This window comes from Lynx rufus, unplaced genomic scaffold (assembly GCF_022079265.1).
Source record: "Lynx rufus isolate CCGP_SWC_20201006 ecotype Redwood Valley unplaced genomic scaffold, mLynRuf1.p SCAF_27, whole genome shotgun sequence".
NCBI classification, from domain to species: Eukaryota; Metazoa; Chordata; class Mammalia; order Carnivora; family Felidae; genus Lynx; species Lynx rufus.
Window position 1 is genome coordinate 8,842,113 of NW_025814842.1, and position 17,418 is coordinate 8,859,530.

The window sequence follows — 17,418 nt, forward strand, 5'->3', positions numbered from 1 at the left end:
TCAACTACCTGTGCACCTGAGGGGCCCTCCAACTATTAGTATTGTAATTTGTACCACCTTTCAGCATGGTGCCAGCACCTTCCTTACTCGTCTAGGCGGGGGGTGGGGGGGGGAGCCATTTTCTGTGTTTGGTTAGGAAATGGACTCTGAAAAGCACAGGTAATTATGACTTAGATTTTCCTTTTGTCCAGACATGCTGGATAGATGTGCTTGAGGGTGGAGGCATCACTGACTAGTACCGAAAACCTTCTAAAGGATGTGCAGTCAGATCAGACTCCCAACGGTGAAAACTTAAGCAAGTGACTCTGTTGTGGAAAGAATGTTCATCTGTGATGCAATTACTCTAGTTTACCAAGTGTCGTCTTCCTGTTTTCCACATCATTTTACAAAGAGATATTGCTTTTTGAGGATTTTGCCCTGTGAAATTCAGATGATCCCTTTCCTATAGCCATCTATAATGTGTGTGCGTTGATGGGGGAAGGTCGGTAATCAGACCCTGGGATTTCCCTATGCTGTGGTCTGTTTTTAAGTGTCTTCCTGGATTAAAAGGTGTCGTTCTGGCTCTCAGCAATGGCCTCTAAAATGCGCCTTGAGAGATTAATGGATTTGGCCTGACATCCGTTAACCTCTCCTCTTACAATTGTCAGAAAACTTGGAATGGTTGACACGAGTGGAATTTTTCTTTCATTTGGATAAATGTGTCACTGTCAGATGCTGTTGTGACAGATGGAAAAATCCTATGTAGGGCACGCAGGAAGGACTGTGGGGAAGGACTGTGAGGGGCCCTCTGGCACAGGGGTTGATATGAATCCATCCTGCCTCTTATCGTGTGCACTTCCTGAAAAACGTTCCTGTTTTAGATCTCAGTATAACAGCTTGGTGGAGGTCTATCACTGGCCCAGCAAGTTGCACCCAGCCTAGGACCCCAAGTGTCTCCCTGGGCCTGTGGGTAGGGGGTGCGGCGGATGACCACCTGACCAGCTCCTGCACACTCTACGGAGTGCCACGGTCCACCCTGGCGAGCGGGTGTGGCTGCCTGAACCCTTACGAAATAGAGCCTCACCTTCCAGCCCTTTACCGCACTCACCTCACACCCACCCGCCCTGTGGCCTGGTAATGGGATACCTGTTCCCTCTCCCCACGGGGCGTGCCCTTCTGGTCTCTCCCCAGCCCTCCACCTGGCCCACAGCCAGTCCTGGGCATCCTTTGCGGCTCACCCTGGGGATTCTGTGCTCCCTTCCTCTACTCAGACCCACGCACTCGGGCCGAGCAGGGCTCACCCTGTCCTGGACCTGTTGTCCAGATCCAGGGACCCAGAGAAGCGCTACCACATCGTCCTGTGTTCCGTCGTCAGGGCCGGGCGCCCGCGCGGCTGGGGGGAAAAGGAAGGGAGGATGGTGAAAGCGAGGGATGCCCAGGCTTCCGGCCCCCTTCGCGGCAGCGCCAATCCGAGTGCACTGTGGCCCACGGCACGCCCGCCGGGGAAACGGGAGAGATGCGCACCTTTTACCGGTTTCCGCTCCCCGGCTTCCGGCCGGGTGGTCCTGGCTAGAACGGATCCCCGAAGCCGGGGTGTAAGGCAGGAGGGGCAGCGAGTCCCGCCCCTCCCCTCCCCTCCCGGCCAGCCAGATCACGTGGTCCGTAGCGCCCCCAAGGGCCAGCCACGTGACGGCGGCTCGCCGTTGCCTTGGCAGCGGCTGCGGTGGCCTGCGGGGGTGGGGCAGCCCGCGGGGGCGGGGCCGGGGAGGGGGGGACCCGGCGGGACGCACGGAAGGAGGGAGGGGGCCTTGCTCAGCGCCCCGGCCGGGCCACGGGGCCACAGGGCAACACGGCCACGCCACATGCCACAAGCCTGAGTGGGAGCGGAGCCGGCCGGCAGGCAGGGCAGCTCGGTGAGTGCTGACCGTGGGGGGCGGTTGGCGGAGTGGGGCGGGGGGAGGTACCCCGCCCTGTTGGGGGACCAAAATTGCAATGGGAGACTCGACGCGGGGGAGGGGGTGGGCTTTCTCCTGGGCTGGTTTGGGATGGGGTGGCTTCGGATTTGGAGGGTGGCCAGGTGACCCCAACCCTAAGGGATCCTTGGGAGGAGTGCGGCGCTGAGAAGACTTGGAAGTCCAGAACAGGGGCCGAGTGCGGGTCCTGCTTCTACTGAGGCTTTCCTAGGGGAAGGGACAGAGATACAGGTAGACGCTTCTGGGGGAACCCTGTGGAGGCTGCGGGGGCCCCTGCGCCCCCGCCCCGCGCGGGTGTGACAGAGTCAGACTCGCCATTGCTCATGCCCCAGATGTTTAAAGGAAGTTAGGACAGGCAAACCCCAAACCTACCGCCTAGAAATGTTTCAGGCAGGCCTGCCAAGGAGAATAAATAGCTCATCTTTAGAGACACCATTATTCTTCAAGAGCTTTTTTTTCTGACTGCTCCTTACATATAAAAAACAAACAAAAAAGCCTCCGTGAAGTTTAGCCAGGAGGGCATCCTTTGAAGCCTCTGTCACCCGACAGAGATGTCAATTTTCATCTTGTCCCACCCCACCGCTACCCCAGCCCAGAGTGTGAGAACTCTGCCTCTCCTGGGGCAGGGGGAGGAGGCCTGGCAGAAGGTAGGACACCTGGACTGGGACGGTTAGGTGGGATATGAATCCAGTCCAGGCTACTCCTTCAGCAGGAAGTGGCCTCTCTATCTCCAGGACCCACAGGCCTGCCTCAAGACCCACACTCCAAGCAGACGGACAGCCTGCCCTTCCTTCCACTCCCTGCCACTCAGAGGACATCTGCAGGGCCAAGACTGCCCGGGCACTACCCAGAGGCCAGTGTCAGCCCTCATGGCCCCCAAAGCCCTCCCTCTCCACCCTCCAACTTGAGCCCAGCCCAGGCCCACTGATGGCCCCTGGGCTTGTCTTTTCACCCTTTGGAGGCAACCAGGTCCTCTTGCTCCTCCCGGGCAGCCAAACATTTCAGCGGACAACCACCCAGACCACACCGACCCCAGGCTGCTGCTCCCTTCACTAGCTCCTTCAAAGCCCCTGCAGCCTGGCACCACCGTAGAGTCCAGCACGGTCACACTGCCTGGGCTGCCTTGGGCTCACACACTTACCACATCCTGCTTTCCACCTACATTTCCCTGACTCCCTCTGCAGCCAGCCTTCCTGCCACGTCCCTTGCCTCTCAGAACCCTCCCATGAGGGCAGAATCTCGTCTTTGAGGGAGGGTCCCTCTTTGCAAGTACTGCCTTTACTACCTATGCCCTTGACTCCTGTCCTTGCTCCCTAGCAGGGACCTTCTCCCTGCCCAAAGTCGCTCCTTTGTCCTCACACCCCCTCCACGAAAGCAGCATTTAGCTCATCGGGTGAAAATCCCCCCCTTATGTTGCTTCCCCACCCAACTCACAGGATCCTCACCGTTTTCATCTCTGATGCCTAAGTACCAAATGCAGTCTGACCTTAAAGCCCAGTAAGAAGTGTCTTTTGGGTGGAGAATGGAGAGGTGGATACTCTGTGAGGGCAAAGGTTGTGCCTTTCACCCATCCACCTGCCATATGCTGTCTTCCTCATACCTGTTGGCTGGCTTCTGTTATGTATGGATAAAGAAAAGAGGAAAAGTCAATTTCCAAATGATGCCATTCTAAATCATTTGGTGCTAACCAATGGATTAGTTAGTGAGCAACGTTTCTCTTAATTCTCCCCTAAGGAAGCGACGGTCCAGTGATTGAAAAGCTGGAAAGCAATGCTTCTGGCTGCAGACAGGGGCATGGGGCAGTGACCAGGGCTCCCAAGCCAACTTTCCTAGAAACGACCTAGTAATTGGTATCCCCTGGCAGAAATAGGAGAACACAGAACTGTTCCCCAGGGTCCTGTTGGCCAGTAAAAGCTGTACCTCTGCAGCCTAGTAGAGAACAAAGAGGAAGGCACCCCAAAAGAGAGAGCTCTTCTCCACCTCTAGGACCCTCCCATAGAACCCTTTCAGAGATTGGTGTGGATAGATCAAGTTTGGGGCATTTCCACAGCCACTGACCCTGGTAAACACCCCTTCTACCACCTACCCACCCCCAGCTCTGCTCCCTGGGACCTAGAAACACTGATCTGTTTGTAATAGCCTTAAGTTGGCTTTTTGTGGGGCCTATGCGGGCCTGAACATACAAGTTCACATCTGATGCCAAGTGAGCTGCGAGGTGCCGATGCCCTTGAAGTCTGCCCTGCAGATTAATTAGAACCGATCCTGGCGTGCTGCTGCGCGGGCCGTTCCCTTGGGCCACATGAGACCGCCAATCCCCTATTTGGATTAGTGGAGATTTGGGTTTAAATTCACAAGTCTTGACAGATCGGCCCTTCTGATCTTCATTCCGTGTTATTGTCAAACCTGATATCTACCTGGGATGACCGCAGAGGTCTCTGGTCTCCGTTTCTCTGTAACATGTGCTCATGTCAGTTGGTAGATTCAGCTTTTCCTTTTGCTCAGGGTTTCCACCGCAGCCTGGATGTGGCTTTTCCTTCAGTTATATAAACCAAGTATTTTGGGGGGTGAACTGCGCTGATTAAAATTTAAATTGGATTTGAGAAATTAGCTGCTGTTTGGAATTATTATTTTTTTTTTCTTGTGGTTGGACCCTAGACACTGAAAAGCAGTTTTGAGTCTTTGGGTCTGTTATTTTGTTTAAGAGCCTTGTAAGGGTGGGGATGTCCCCCGTCTGAAGATGCACAAGGTCAGAAGGTTCAGATGTCGTGCTCAAGATCACATGGTAGATTAAAATCCAGGCCTAGCCACTAGGTCCTAGGGTCTCTGTAAATGCTGTAGCTCCCTATTCCCTGAGGATAGCAACAGATTGGAAGGTTCCTTAGGTGTTTTGGGGCTGACCTTAGAATTCCATTCACCCACATTTGACTGGAGCCTTTCTAACATAGGGATGGAAGGCTGGATTCTAGCTTTGTGGAGGGAGGCACAGTGGACACTGTGGTGGTTCCTGGAAGTGTACTCCTGACCCTCCTCTCCCACAGATGGGCCCCACGGTCCTGTGTTAGGGATCAGGGTCCCATACTCCCACTACCCCCCAGTGTCAGGTATAGACAGCAGGTCCCAGAGAAGGTCAACTTGCTTGGCTTCTGGCTTTTCCAGGTCCCGGGAACCCTCTGGGATGCCTGAGAGTATCTGCCTCCTGCCCCCAGCCTGGCTCCCACCATGAGCGCCGAGCTCAACGTGCCTGTGGACCCCTCCACTCCTGCCTGCTCTGAACCCGGCCACAAGGGCATGGATTACCGGGACTGGGTCCGCCGCAGCTACCTGGAACTGGTCACGTCCAACCACCACTCTGTGCAGGCGCTCTCCTGGAGGAAGCTCTACCTGAGCAGAGCCAAGCTGAAGGCCTCCAGCCGGACCTCTGCCCTGCTGTCAGGCTTCGCCATGGTGAGTGCAGACACGTGGTGGGGAACGCGGCCTGCAAAATGGGCTTTTGCTGTCGAGATCCTATGATGCTTCAGGGAGCAAAGCACTCCCTCTAGGCCCCACTGGCAGACAGGCTGGCTGCCAAGGATGGTCCCCAAGCAGTTACCTGGCAAGGAGGTTGAGAGTAATCAAAGTAGCTTCAGTATGCAGGGAGAGAAGTACCCCCTGTGTGCTCCCACCTTGGGCACCCCTCAAGACTTTGGAAAATCTGAAGGATTTGAGCAGGACTCTTGCAATGATTGGGGTTTGCTCAGTTTGGCCCAACTCAGGACGCAGATGCCCCCCAAATGTGGCCTCTGGGGTGACGAAGCAGAGCCTCTGACCTGACTCCTGGCTGCCAGGCCACTGCCTTCCTTCTGAGTCATTCCCCAGCACAGGAGTCAGTCTTGGGCCAAACTGCGGGCCCTGAGAAGGGCCATGTCACCTGTTGACCTCAAAGTCCCTGACTCACATCCCTTCAGGGAATTGTCCCAGAAGGTGAAGATGCCAGGATTCAGAGTGAGAACGCAGGGAGGGCCACCCCTCTTTCTTCTCCATTGAGTGGAAATAATTTTTTTCTTTTAAAAAAAATTTTTTTTTAAATGTTTATTTATTTATTTTTGAGAGTGAGATAGAGAATGTGAAGGAGGGGCAGAGAAAGAGGGAGGCAGAATCCGAAGCAGGCTCCAGTCTCTGAGCTATCAGCACAGAGCCCGACACGGGGCTCGAACTCACGGACCGCGAGATCATGACCTGAGCCGAAGTCAAATGCTTAACTGACTGAGCCACCTAGGCACCTCCCCCCCCTTTTTTTTTAAAGTTTATTTTTGAGAGAGAGACAGAGAGAGTATTAGGGGAGGGGCAGAGAGAGAGAGGAAAACAGAATCTGAAACAGGCTCCAAGCTCTGAGCTGTCAGCACAGAGCCCGACACCGGGCTCGAACTCTGAACAGTGAGATCATGACCTGAGCTGAAGTCGGATGCTTAACAAACTGAGCCACCCAGGTGCCCCTTTAAAAAAATGTTTTAATGTTTATTTTGAGAGAAAGCAAACATGCAAGCGGGGGAGGGGCAGAGAGGGACAGAATCCCAAGCAGGCTCCATGCGTCCGTCAGCACAGAGCCCCACTTGGGGATCCATCCCAGAAACTGTGAGATCATGACCTGAGCCAATATTAAGAGTCAGACACTTAATTCACAGAGCCACCCAGGCACCCCCAGGTCAGTAGTTTAAAGCAAAGGCTTTATTTATGTGTTGTATTGTGTTATTTATTTATTTTTAATATAACACCAAAAGCATAAAATCATATGCTGCACAACTTTGGCATATAGTTATTTTCTTCCTGTGGTTTCCATCACATGCAAAAGATAGAATGTTTTCTCAAGCTTAATTGTACGGAATGCGGGTAAGAAGTTTAAACGACTCTATGAAGGCTTGTTTTCCACATGGCAGAATTATAGTCTCAGGTTAGGTTTGTCTGGCTCGCGCTTGTGTTTTTAACTCTGGAAAACACACTGTGAGAAGTGCTGCGTCATGTGATGCAGTAAGACAGTTTCCTTTGTGCGCGGGGCCCGGGTCTCCGAAGTCACTTCCTGTCTGCAGCCGTCTTCTTAGACCCCCGCCTTCCCAACACTCAGATCTCCAAACTCTGAGAAGCTTCGCGGTCTTCCCCAGCCAACGAAAGGCTCACCCAAGTTGAAGCCTCCCAAACTGCTTGTTTAAAGGCCCTGTGCATAAGGTTCTAAAACCTAGATCGAATTCTGGAGGACTAGTCTGACACTTACCGGCAGCCCGCAGGGGTACGAAGTGGTCTTAGGTTGAAGATAGTGACCGCAGGCAGAGACCAGGATGGCAGGGCCTGGATGCATCCTGCAGGTTGCTGTCTGTCCTTAGCTCGGCAATGGCAGTCACACTTGCCAGTGATCAGTCGTTCGTTTCTTCAACATTTATGGGGCATCTCCTCTACCAGTAAATGCTTCCTTAAGCAACCTGGGATACACTTCAGAAGCCATGTGGTGCCCTCACCTTCTCTTCTAGAAGGTTCCTCTCATGGGGGCGGCCACGGCCTAATACGCACCGGACATTCAGTGGTAATGGTGAAAACTGGAAAGCAGCAGAACCAGGGGTGGGAAAGCAGCAGTGGGCCCACTAGATTAACACGCCACCTGCAGGCCAGGTAATTATTCAGACTGTGGAGCAGCTTGCGAGAAAAAAGACCAACACAGATCATCGGATAGGATCTCAACAGTGGAAACCATGGCTGAACAAGGGCGGGCCAAGAAAAAGTGAAGAGTCCGTTTGCTACGTGTCCCCGATTAGAATTGCAAAGCTGTTCTTTTGCCCCACAGCGAGCATTTGTGCCTAACCTTAAGCCCGTTTGTTCATGTTTATCCTTCTGCTAACACAGAGAGCCAGTGAACCGTGGCCGCCTCATAAAATCTTTGCATAAACACATTGAAAAATGGCCTTTCGGCCTTTTCTCTCCATGAGGCTGAACAAAACTGCTTTCCTACTGCAGGCCCTTTAATTATCTTTGTTTCTTACTTCAATGCCCTCTGTGTTTTACAACGCCTTTTTGTTGAGCCATGTCCTTTGTGGTAATGAGAGCCTGCCCAGGCCACAGGGGTCACTGAGAAAAGACCACCCCCTCAACGCGTGTCCTATGGCAACTGTATGGAGCAGTGGTCAGTTCTGAGTTTCTGTTCAGCTGTGGTCCACTGGCACTGCCGTATCTTCTTTTTACCAACCAAATGTTCCATCTGTGCTGAAAGGATGAGTCTCTCACTCTAGGAGGCAGGACTTGCTAGAAGTTGTGAAGTTGTCTTTCTTGTAAAAATGTAAAAACAGAAGATGGCTCGGATCTAGGAAGCGAGCGCAGTGGGTGGAGAAGCCTTCCTCTGCCTTCTCTCTTTCTGCCTCCCCGTCCCCCTTCCTTGACTGGTCTGGTTTCTTACCTGTAGGCACGTGGGGGAAGACCCTTGGTGAGCCCCGGAGTCCTTGCCAGGCCTGGACTGCACCATCCGCTGGGGGTGGTCCACTGTGCTGAGGGGCAGGGGAATGCCAGGCCACAGAGGGAATTCTCAGTAGCCTGGGTCTGCCCTGGGGGAAGTGGGGGAGGGCCACGTTGCCCGTTGCCCGGCCTGTAGTGTGAATGCCCTTTAGGGCCTGTGGTGAGCAAATCCTGCCTGACTGGCTGTAGACATTCACTACTACAGAGCGAGGCTGGGGCTTCTGGTTCCCTCTGTGGGTCTTTTTTCCCTTTTATTTAAAATTAGTTTTGGGGCGCCTGGCTGGTTCAGTTGGTAGAGAATGTGACTCTTGATCTTGGGGTCATGGATTAAAAATTTTTTTTTTTGTCGGGGGCACCTGGGTGGCTCAGTCTGTTAGGCGTCTGACTCTTGGTTTCGGCTCAGGTCATGATCTCATGGTTCGTGGGTTCGAGCCCCACATTGGGCTCTGCGCTGACAGTGTGGAATCTGCCTGGGATTCTCGCTCTCCCCCTCCCTGTATGTTCCTCCCCCACTTGGGCTTTCTCTCCCTTTTGCTCTGTTCCTTCGTCACTTGTGCTCGCTCTCTCAAAATAAATTAATTTTTTTAATTAAAAAAGTGTTTTTTATTTTATCAAAATGAATACGTGCATGCAGTTTAAAACCAAAGTGCTGCTGCAGGGCAGGTAAGCCATCCCAGCAACCCTGGCTGCCCACCCGCCCCCCCACAGCTACGGCGCCCTCAGGCTCTTGGTTCTGAAAAACTTTCTCCAGACTGCTGTTTCTCGATTTATCCATCTCAGGCATTACCTATTGGCCCGGGCTTCCTGTGACTGCGGTTGATGACTCAGCTTTTTGCCCAGCCCAGCCCCCTCCCCACAGCCTCCCCCCCTCAACGTTGCCCTCGTTTTTGTTTCCATTCCTGGCCTTTGAGATGCGGGCTTCTCCCCCGGGGCTTCTAGGGCTGTGAGCTGCACCCTGTGGCCTGTGTGAGGCTGTCTGGGCGTGCACCTCCGAGTCTGGGAACCTGGGGACCCACGGGAGCCTCCATGATTTCTTTTTTTTTTTTCTTTTTTTTTTTTTTTTTTTTTACTTTTTGAAAGGTTAGCTTTTAGTTTTTGAAAAACAGCCATTGTCTTGCAGCTAAGTCAGCAGCAAAGCCACCTGTTCCCAGGGAAGGGTGGCCTCCTGGGTCAGAGCTCGGTACCCCAGGTACCCCAGGTACACTCTTAGTTCTGGGCTGGGAGGGCCCCCCCGGGGGGTGAGCCCCACCGCCCCCCACCTTGTGCTTTAATCTCCCCTGCATTTTCTGGATTCTTCCTTAGTGAGATGTGTCCTTTAGCTCATCAGAAAACAGGAGAATTGGAAGTATGTGGACAGTGAGGTGGGAGCCCTCTGCCCCGAGTGGGCCCGGCACGGGGAGGTGGGGGGGCGGCTGCGGGCACCCCGGCCCAGCCTCGCCTGCTCTGCGTTGCAGGTGGCCATGGTGGAGGTGCAGCTGGAGACGCAGTACCAGTACCCGCGGCCGCTGCTCATCGCCTTCAGCGCCTGCACCACGGTGCTGGTGGCCGTGCACCTCTTTGCCCTGCTCATCAGCACGTGCATCCTGCCCAACGTGGAGGCCGTGAGCAACATCCACAACCTCAACTCCATCAGCGAGTCCCCGCACGAGCGCATGCACCCCTACATCGAGCTGGCCTGGGGCTTCTCGACCGTGCTGGGGATCCTGCTCTTCCTGGCCGAGGTGGTGCTGCTCTGCTGGATCAAGTTCCTGCCCGTGGACGCGCGGCGCCAGTCCGGCCCCCCGCCCGGCCCCGGCGGCCACACGGGCTGGCAGGCCGCGCTCGTGTCCACCATCATCATGGTGCCCGTGGGTCTCATCTTTGTGGTCTTCACCATCCACTTCTACCGCTCGCTGGTACGCCACAAAACCGAGCGGCATAACCGCGAGATCGAGGAGCTGCACAAGCTCAAGGTGCAGCTGGACGGGCACGAACGCAGCCTGCAGGTCGTGTGAGGGCGCGGCGCCCCGGGCACAGGCCAGCAGCGCCCCCCCCACCCCCCGGGAGCCAGCAATGAGCTGCTTGCCTTCTGGGGAGCATCACACGGGAACGTGGGGCTTCCTGACAAGGCTGCCTAGGCACTGCCAGAAAGTTCCAGACCAGAGTCTCGTCCCTGTCTTCATGTCGGAGAACCTGGCTGGATGATGCCCCCGCAGAAAGTGGAAATCTGTAGTTAAAAGAGAGACTCTGTTGCCAAGAGCTGAGAGAAAAAAAAAAAAAAAAACAAAAACAAAAAAAAAACAAAAACCTGAGTCCTTGGGCCTGGGGATTCTCTGCGGCAGGGGACAGGGCTCCAGGCAGCACCCAGGCGTCATGGGCAAGGGCAATCTCAGACACGTGGAACAGGCGGCCAGCAGAGGTGGGAGAGCAAGGGGAGGGCAGAGAGTTTCAGAGAAGGGATTGCCCGGTGACACGTGAGGTGGGTCTCCTGGTGGCTGGGTGTCTGATGAGATGGGGTACAGACCCACAGCTTTGCCTGGTGGTTTCCTCTGCTGCCCTGGGGGGAATCAGTGGCCTGGCTCACAGGAGGAGGGCAGGAACCTGGAGCACGGGTCTGCTCAGCTGGTGCTGCCGGTGCTCAGCCGGCCGTCAGACTTGTCAGGCCCCTGGGAAGACATCCAAGGATGGAGGCCTGCTGGGGCTGGCAAGGCACATCTGTGGGCATCCCGTGTGAAAGGCCCTCTTGAGGAGACTTTTAACTGAGGGGTGCTCTGAGGCACACTGGGCTCAAATTCTCTCTTTCTAGCCAGCCTGGAGCCCAGTCACAATGACCCAACAAAGCCACTGGGTCGGGGAAAGGGCTCAAGTCCAGAGTTCTCCATGTTTGGGCTACAAAATGGCCTTGGAGCCCAAGTCAGCTGCCTCTCCAGGCTATGGCTGCCAAAGTCACTTGCTCAGGAAGCAGAGCCTGCTTCCTGTCTCCCTGCTGCCTTGTGACCCCAGGAGGCGGGAGGGGGCAGCCTGGGGGACTTTCTGTTTAGACAAGGCCATTGGCCAGCCCTGGGCAAATGCGGGTCCCGCTTCTAATGGAAGGCGAATCCCCATATAGTGTTCCCCTGCAGCAACCCCCAGTCCTCCCAGCCCCACGCAGGGGCCCAGCTCCTACACTTCCCGGGCCTTGTGCAGCGTGGGTTCTGCTGTTTTCATTAGACCGTAGCCCATGTTCTTGGGTCATGCACATACATACTACAGCTCAGCTCAGGGGGAAGCATGCCACATCCTGAGCTGCTTTCAAAAACCAGGCTTACCACACTGGCCAACAGCCACCTAGAGAGGGAGACTTTTGTTTTCATAGTCCTCGGACGTCATGCTCTGATGGCATTTCTGTGGACAGCTTACTCTCTGTGGGGTCTGAGTCGCCCACGCCAAGAAATCCTGGCTGGCCTGGCGGAGGTTGCTGGGAATGTGACACACTGTTGAGGACACAAACCTTAACACGTAACCAAAATGCCAAGGGGCTGCCTGGGAGCTGTGCCGAGAATCAACCGTTGTTAAGTCGGGACATTGTGGGAGCCTGGACAAGAGCCTGGCATCTTCCAAAGGGCGTGTTCCTTGCATCCTGCAGATGTCTGTCGTTAATTTGCTTGCTCTCTGGTGCATGTCTGTTCTTTCTTGGGGCCTTGTTGAAAAGGCTTGTCTGGCTTACTGTGTATTTGCTTTGTGTCTGCGTCTCTGTAAGACAGCCACTCTGTCCTGGACAAGACAGGCTGGCTTCTCCCCACGGCTGGGAGTGGGCAGTAGGCCCTTCCTCCAGCCTGGGCCTTTTGAGAGGGGCCATGCTGGCCTCACTGTCCTGGGCCATCTGGTGCCTCCGCCCCAAGTGCACCAGATGTGCCAAGCTCCCAAGACTAGAAAGCACCCCCCGGTTCCAGCTAGGAGCCAGCTGTTAATGCTTGCTCCATGGGCAGAGCCTCGGGCCTGACTGCACAGGGCTACACACTGGGTTACCTGTGACTGGCACATGGGCAGGAAAGGTGCCACATCTCGTTTTTAACAATGATTGGAAGAGTGTAATTCTTGCTCTCTTTCATCCAGAGCGTTCTCCCAGCTCCCAGAGGCAGGGGGCAAGCAGAGGAATTTCTGTGGGGACAGAGAGGACCATGGTCTGGGGACTGGTGGTCAGCAGGGAACCTTCCTGGTGGCCCCAGAGCTTCTGGGGAGATGGAGGGACCAGCTGCTATTTGGAGCTGCAGACACGACTCAGCGGGGTGGGTTGGGGGGAGGGCAAGGCACATTACAAACTAGAAAGTCACTTTCTGGAGGCTTAACCTGATTGTGAAGCGTTCCAAGTGCAGCGGCCGCTGGGTGGTGAGGCCACGCAGGCTGCCCCGGAGCCGGCGTGGGCTTGCCCTATTTTCCTCTGAGCGGAGCCTCCCCCACAGGTACGCTGGGGCCCTTTCCAGAGCGGAACACGGTCTCCATTTAATACCTGACCAGAAGTTTCAAAACTCCAGGTGTTTCTATTTTAGAAACTGCGAGGGCAGGACGTATCCTAGTGTCTTCTAGGAAAGCCTGCTGAGGCTAAAACCGCGTGAGCCCGGGTGTCGGCGGCTGTTCCGTCTTGCGCTGATTGACTCATTATGCATGACGCTGCGGAGATCACGTGCGGTGTACATAACCCCCGTCCCGCGTGTGGGTTTTTAAAACAGTTGCCCTGGAGTGAGCTGAATAAACAGGTAAAGCTGTGAAGCCCCTGGCTCTCCCCTAGTGTCTGATGCATCCTGGAAGACTGCTTCTCCTGAAGCCCCTCCTGCCTCTTCCTAATCGCTGGTCACCGGCCATGTGTCTCCCCGGACCAGGGCGGTGGACTTTTCTGGAATGGACAAGTGGGGGGGCCTGGACCCGGGCACGTTGCGAAGCTCCCTTCTGGCGGGGCCCCGGGAGAATGGGGCATCTCTGCTGCTTCCCTTCCCCAGCGGGCTCTCCCTTTCCAGAAACACAGCAAGAGACGGCCTCAGGGCTAAGTGCTGAAGGGGTCGGTTTGAAGGTCCCCAGATCCCCCAGTTGAAAACGCTGGGGAGCTGCTGAAGCTGTGGTCTCACGGCGCCTTTTCCATCCCAGGTACCTGTGGCTGCGGGGTCCAGCCAGCCAGGCAGCAGGAATCCCTCCCACAGCCCCAGTGACACTCATGAGGAAGCTCCCATTCTGTTTTGTAACTGTTTTCCACGGAGGCCTCCACCTAGGAAAAGATGTCTTGTATTATTTTTAACTTGCAGGCCCTTGAACCTAGCGGCTCCTAGGAATCAGGTGTGCAAAGCAACCAACACTGCTGTATGGACAGGTTCTGCCAGCCGAGGGGGGCCCTGCCGCTGCAGCTCGGGAGGATGACTTCCAAGGCCCCCCGGGTCTAAAGAAGCCTGTGTCCAGCGAGCCCACTCCGTGGACCATTTCCCAGTGAGTGCGGCCAACCCACAGAAGGCTCATCGAAGTCTTGACTCATTGCCCCCAGTAGGTGGAGAGGTAGGGGCCACAGAGCCGGGTGTAGGGGCTCAGCGGGGTGAGTGGCACAGGACCGAGCCGGGATTCCTTGTTAGACCCTTTTAGAACCTGCTGAACCCGCTTTCCAACCCCGATGTCTCCAGCGCCCCCACGGTTACTGGGGACGGTACAAACAGGGATATCCATCTCAACAGGGATAACCCAGAGGATGCTTCCTGGACAGAGCTCAGCGTCTCCCAGCCCCCAGCTCCAAACAAGCAAATGGCCCTGAGCTTCCTTAACATCTTTCAAAACAAGCCAGGCTGAGGAGTATCAGCTGAGCTCTCCCTGGCTTACTCTGGAATACCGTGCAGGAAGCCACCCTCAGAGCGGATGCTTCCACAGGAATACAATCCCATAAGGCTCATCCCTTCCTGTCGCCTGAGACGGTCAGACCATTGCAACAGACACGACTGTCTGCACGACACACGTGTGGTGTTTTGAGAGCACGCTGGCTGCAGAAACGGCCACCTGAAATACAGGGTTACTACCCCTCAGGCAGTGGCTGAACCGCCCAACCTGGCCATCCCCAGCCCCATCCTAGTTGAGGGCGCAAGCAGTGGATGCTTAGGTGGACACACGGAATCTGATGGTCTTCATGGTGTAGTTTCAAGAACAAACCCGATGCAGGGTCACCGGTTTGAACGTGACACGATGCACGTCCCGAGGTGGGCTCTGCGGACTGTGCGGACCAGGTGGACCTGAGGTGCGCTCGGTAGGGCTGGAGGAAGGGCCCACTGTCAGATGTCTGGCAAGCACTGGGTGATTCTGGGGGAAGTGGGCTGCTTTGCTTAGTGGCTCTCCCGGCCCTAACGGGCCTCTCCCCAGCAGGCCTGGGTGTGCAGTTTCCCAGATGTACGTTTCCCGTGGAGCCCTTCATTGGCAGAACACCTTGCAGGCTCCGCGTGCACGGTGTTCCAAGGCCCAGCCTGTCAGGGCAGAGGCCTCACAGGCCCCATGGGGTAGACCCCCCCCTCCCCCCCCTCGCCAGCTTGCAAGCCTACTGCGTTGCTCACCGGCAGGCCTACATCTAAATGCCCAGTGCGGGGTCTGGGAGGGTCACGACCTTGGGAAGAAGCTATCCTCTACCCTCCTGCTCCAAGTGAGCTTAGGGAGCCACCCGCCCTGCAGCCGGGCTCATATAGCCACTGGAAACTCAGCAGCCTCTCCATGGGTCCCCAGATCAATGCCACTTCACAGTGTGTGGTGGCCAGTGACTCCCCCAACGTGACAGGTGATAGAAGGTTCTAGAATGAAGACCAGTGCCTACCATGAACCTTTCTGGGCTACGATGGGGCCCTGGTTCCGAAGTCTGGCACTGAGCACGTGGCTAGCGAGTATATTTTGTCTCATAAGCAGAAGAGGGCTGGCTGAGCATCCAAGGTGAGCACCCCACAAAACACCAGCGCCAGGAAGCGAACTACACTGCGCCTTCCCCTACTTTTTAACAGCATGGGATGGGGAGGTGGGACCAGACTCTCCGGAGACTTCCCTCTCCTCATTGCATCGCCCACCTCCCTGGGATCAAGCATGACCTGGGCAGAGCCTGGCTCAGAGGCCATCACCAGCTCTGAAGTCGGACATAACTTCAAATGTTCTGTCGATTCTGTTCTCCAACTCACTTCCCAAATGAAAGGACTGGAGAATGGGCTATCAGGGAACTTCATTAAGAGCGAGGGATAAAGGAGAAAACGGTTTCAGGCGGTACCAACGTGTTTAAGCTCAAACGATCCCACTGCCCTCAAACTGTGACAAGCCACACAGGCGGCCGCGGTGCGGGTCAAAGAGGACTGACCCGAGGCGCATTCCCATCACAACCAGCTCCCGGGCAGGGCTCACGCTGTCGTGATGTCAGGGTGCTGAGCAGTCTTCTCTGAAAAGCTAATCGGCTGGGGAGAAAGCCCCTTGTGCTGGGCTTCCCGCCCTTCCGTCCTGGCAGGCAGTCAACTCTGGAGCCGGTGCCCTGGCCAGGCCCAGCGCCAGCTCCCGGCCCCAGGGAGGTGGCTCACATAGGTCTCCCTTGAAAGGAGAGAGAGATCTGCAGGAGTTCCTGCCCCAGTTCTTGCTGCCTCCCGCCGGGACGGAACTCGGCCGACAGCTCCCTGAAGGTGGCGCACACGCGGCGGGCCTCGATGTGTCTGCGGTGGATGGCGTGTTTCCACTGGTGCCGCGCGGCACCCGTGAGCACGAGCAGAGAGCGGCGGGGCAAGGGGACGGCCACCTCCACCTCCTGGCACAGGACGGACCTGCTGGGAGCCATCACACCCTCCACCAAGGCCTCCGGGAAGCCGGATGGGGCCAGACAGAGGAGCAGGCTGCCGGGCGCCTCCCGGGACATGGACAGCACGGTCGGGGACAGGAGGTTGAGGCTCACCAGCCGCTCCCCCCACAGCCAGGCGTCGTCCAGGTGGGGGTCGATGGCCGAGCCCCGCTCAGGGCAGTAGTCCAGGTTACACTGCTCCACGGGCCGGAAGTCCTCCAGGATGGGGTACAGGCCCATCCTCCGCACCACCTCCCGGCTGAAGCTGGGGAGGCCTCTGAAGCCAGCGGTCTTTAGCTTCTGTTTCCTAAAGTTGACTTTGGGGCCATAGTCCTGAAGGGGGCGGACAAAAAAGAAGCAGAGAAGCGTCTTGAGTTTATAGGAATGGCTATCACAGACCAGGGCTGAAGAATCCGATCGCGGCGACCAAGACAAGCAAAACCTCCTGACTCCGTGGATCAGGATCTTGCTCTCCAGCAGCAGGAGGCCTGCACCAATGACAGACAGCCAACACTCAGACGTTGGTAAACGCTAAGGGAGAAAATAAAGCAGGAAAAGGACGTGATGTGCTCAGGGGGATGTCTTAGACTACATGCCCCCGAAAGCAGAGCTAAAGACAGAAGGCCCATATGCAGGTAGGGTGTTTTGGGACGGGAGACCAAGGGGTCGGGACGTGGGTAGAAGGAGCGGCGAGGGAGGGCGGGCTAGCCCGAGGCGGCCTCATCAAGCTGATCGAAGCTGGGGATCAGAACCACGAGAGAGAAATTAGCACACAGCCCAGGAGTCAAACTCCCAGCTCCACGCCCAGTCCCAAAAACACGGCCATGCAGACACTTGCCACGTGGGCATTCAAAGCAGCACTAGGGCACAATGGCCAGAAAGCGGAAACAACCCAGTGTCCGCAGTCGGACAAATGGATGAAGCAGTGGTGGCAGAGCCACACGACGGAGGAGCTGTTTGTCCAGCTGCAAATAGCGTAGCACCGACACAGGCCGACGTTATGGTCAGTGAGAGGAGCCGACGTAAAAGGCCACATGTGATACAATCCCATTTGCATGAAATATCCAGAACAGGCAAATCCAGAAAGAAAGTAGATTAGTGGTTGCCAGGGGACAGGGGAATGGGGAGCGACTGCTAATGGGTACAGGTTGCCTCTGGGGTGATGGGCACGTTCCAGAAGTAAGGCAGTGGAGATGGCTGTGTGACATTATGAACATA

General features: G+C 55.9%; 2 protein-coding genes across 2 annotated transcripts; one reads left to right on the forward strand and one right to left on the reverse strand.

The window, feature by feature from the left end:
- Positions 1-1,584: 1,584 nt before the first annotated feature.
- On the forward strand, positions 1,585-16,765 carry ORAI2 (ORAI calcium release-activated calcium modulator 2). The gene is made up of 4 exons (XM_047089424.1): positions 1,585-1,892; positions 5,109-5,396; positions 9,878-13,856; positions 14,096-16,765. The coding sequence occupies exons 2-3, from the start codon at positions 5,172-5,174 to the stop codon at positions 10,415-10,417; spliced, it is 765 nt and encodes a 254-aa protein (XP_046945380.1). The 5' UTR covers positions 1,585-1,892; positions 5,109-5,171; the 3' UTR covers positions 10,418-13,856; positions 14,096-16,765.
- ALKBH4 (alkB homolog 4, lysine demethylase) lies at positions 15,636-16,440 on the reverse strand. Its single transcript, XM_047089427.1, has one exon. It carries the CDS (start codon positions 16,438-16,440, stop codon positions 15,946-15,948), a length of 495 nt encoding a protein of 164 aa, XP_046945383.1. The 3' UTR covers positions 15,636-15,945.
- Positions 16,766-17,418: the final 653 nt, after the last annotated feature.

Excerpts from the sequence above, each read along its gene's own strand:
- ORAI2 (XM_047089424.1), top strand. The coding sequence starts at position 5,172 with ATGAGCGCCGAGCTCAACGTGCCTGTGGACCCCTCCACTCCTGCCTGC. Across the intron at positions 5,397-9,877 it reads TGCTGTCAGGCTTCGCCATG|GTGGCCATGGTGGAGGTGCA; the intron begins GTGAGTGCAGAC and ends TCTGCGTTGCAG.
- ALKBH4 (XM_047089427.1), bottom strand. The coding sequence starts at position 16,440 with ATGGGCCTGTACCCCATCCTGGAGGACTTCCGGCCCGTGGAGCAGTGT.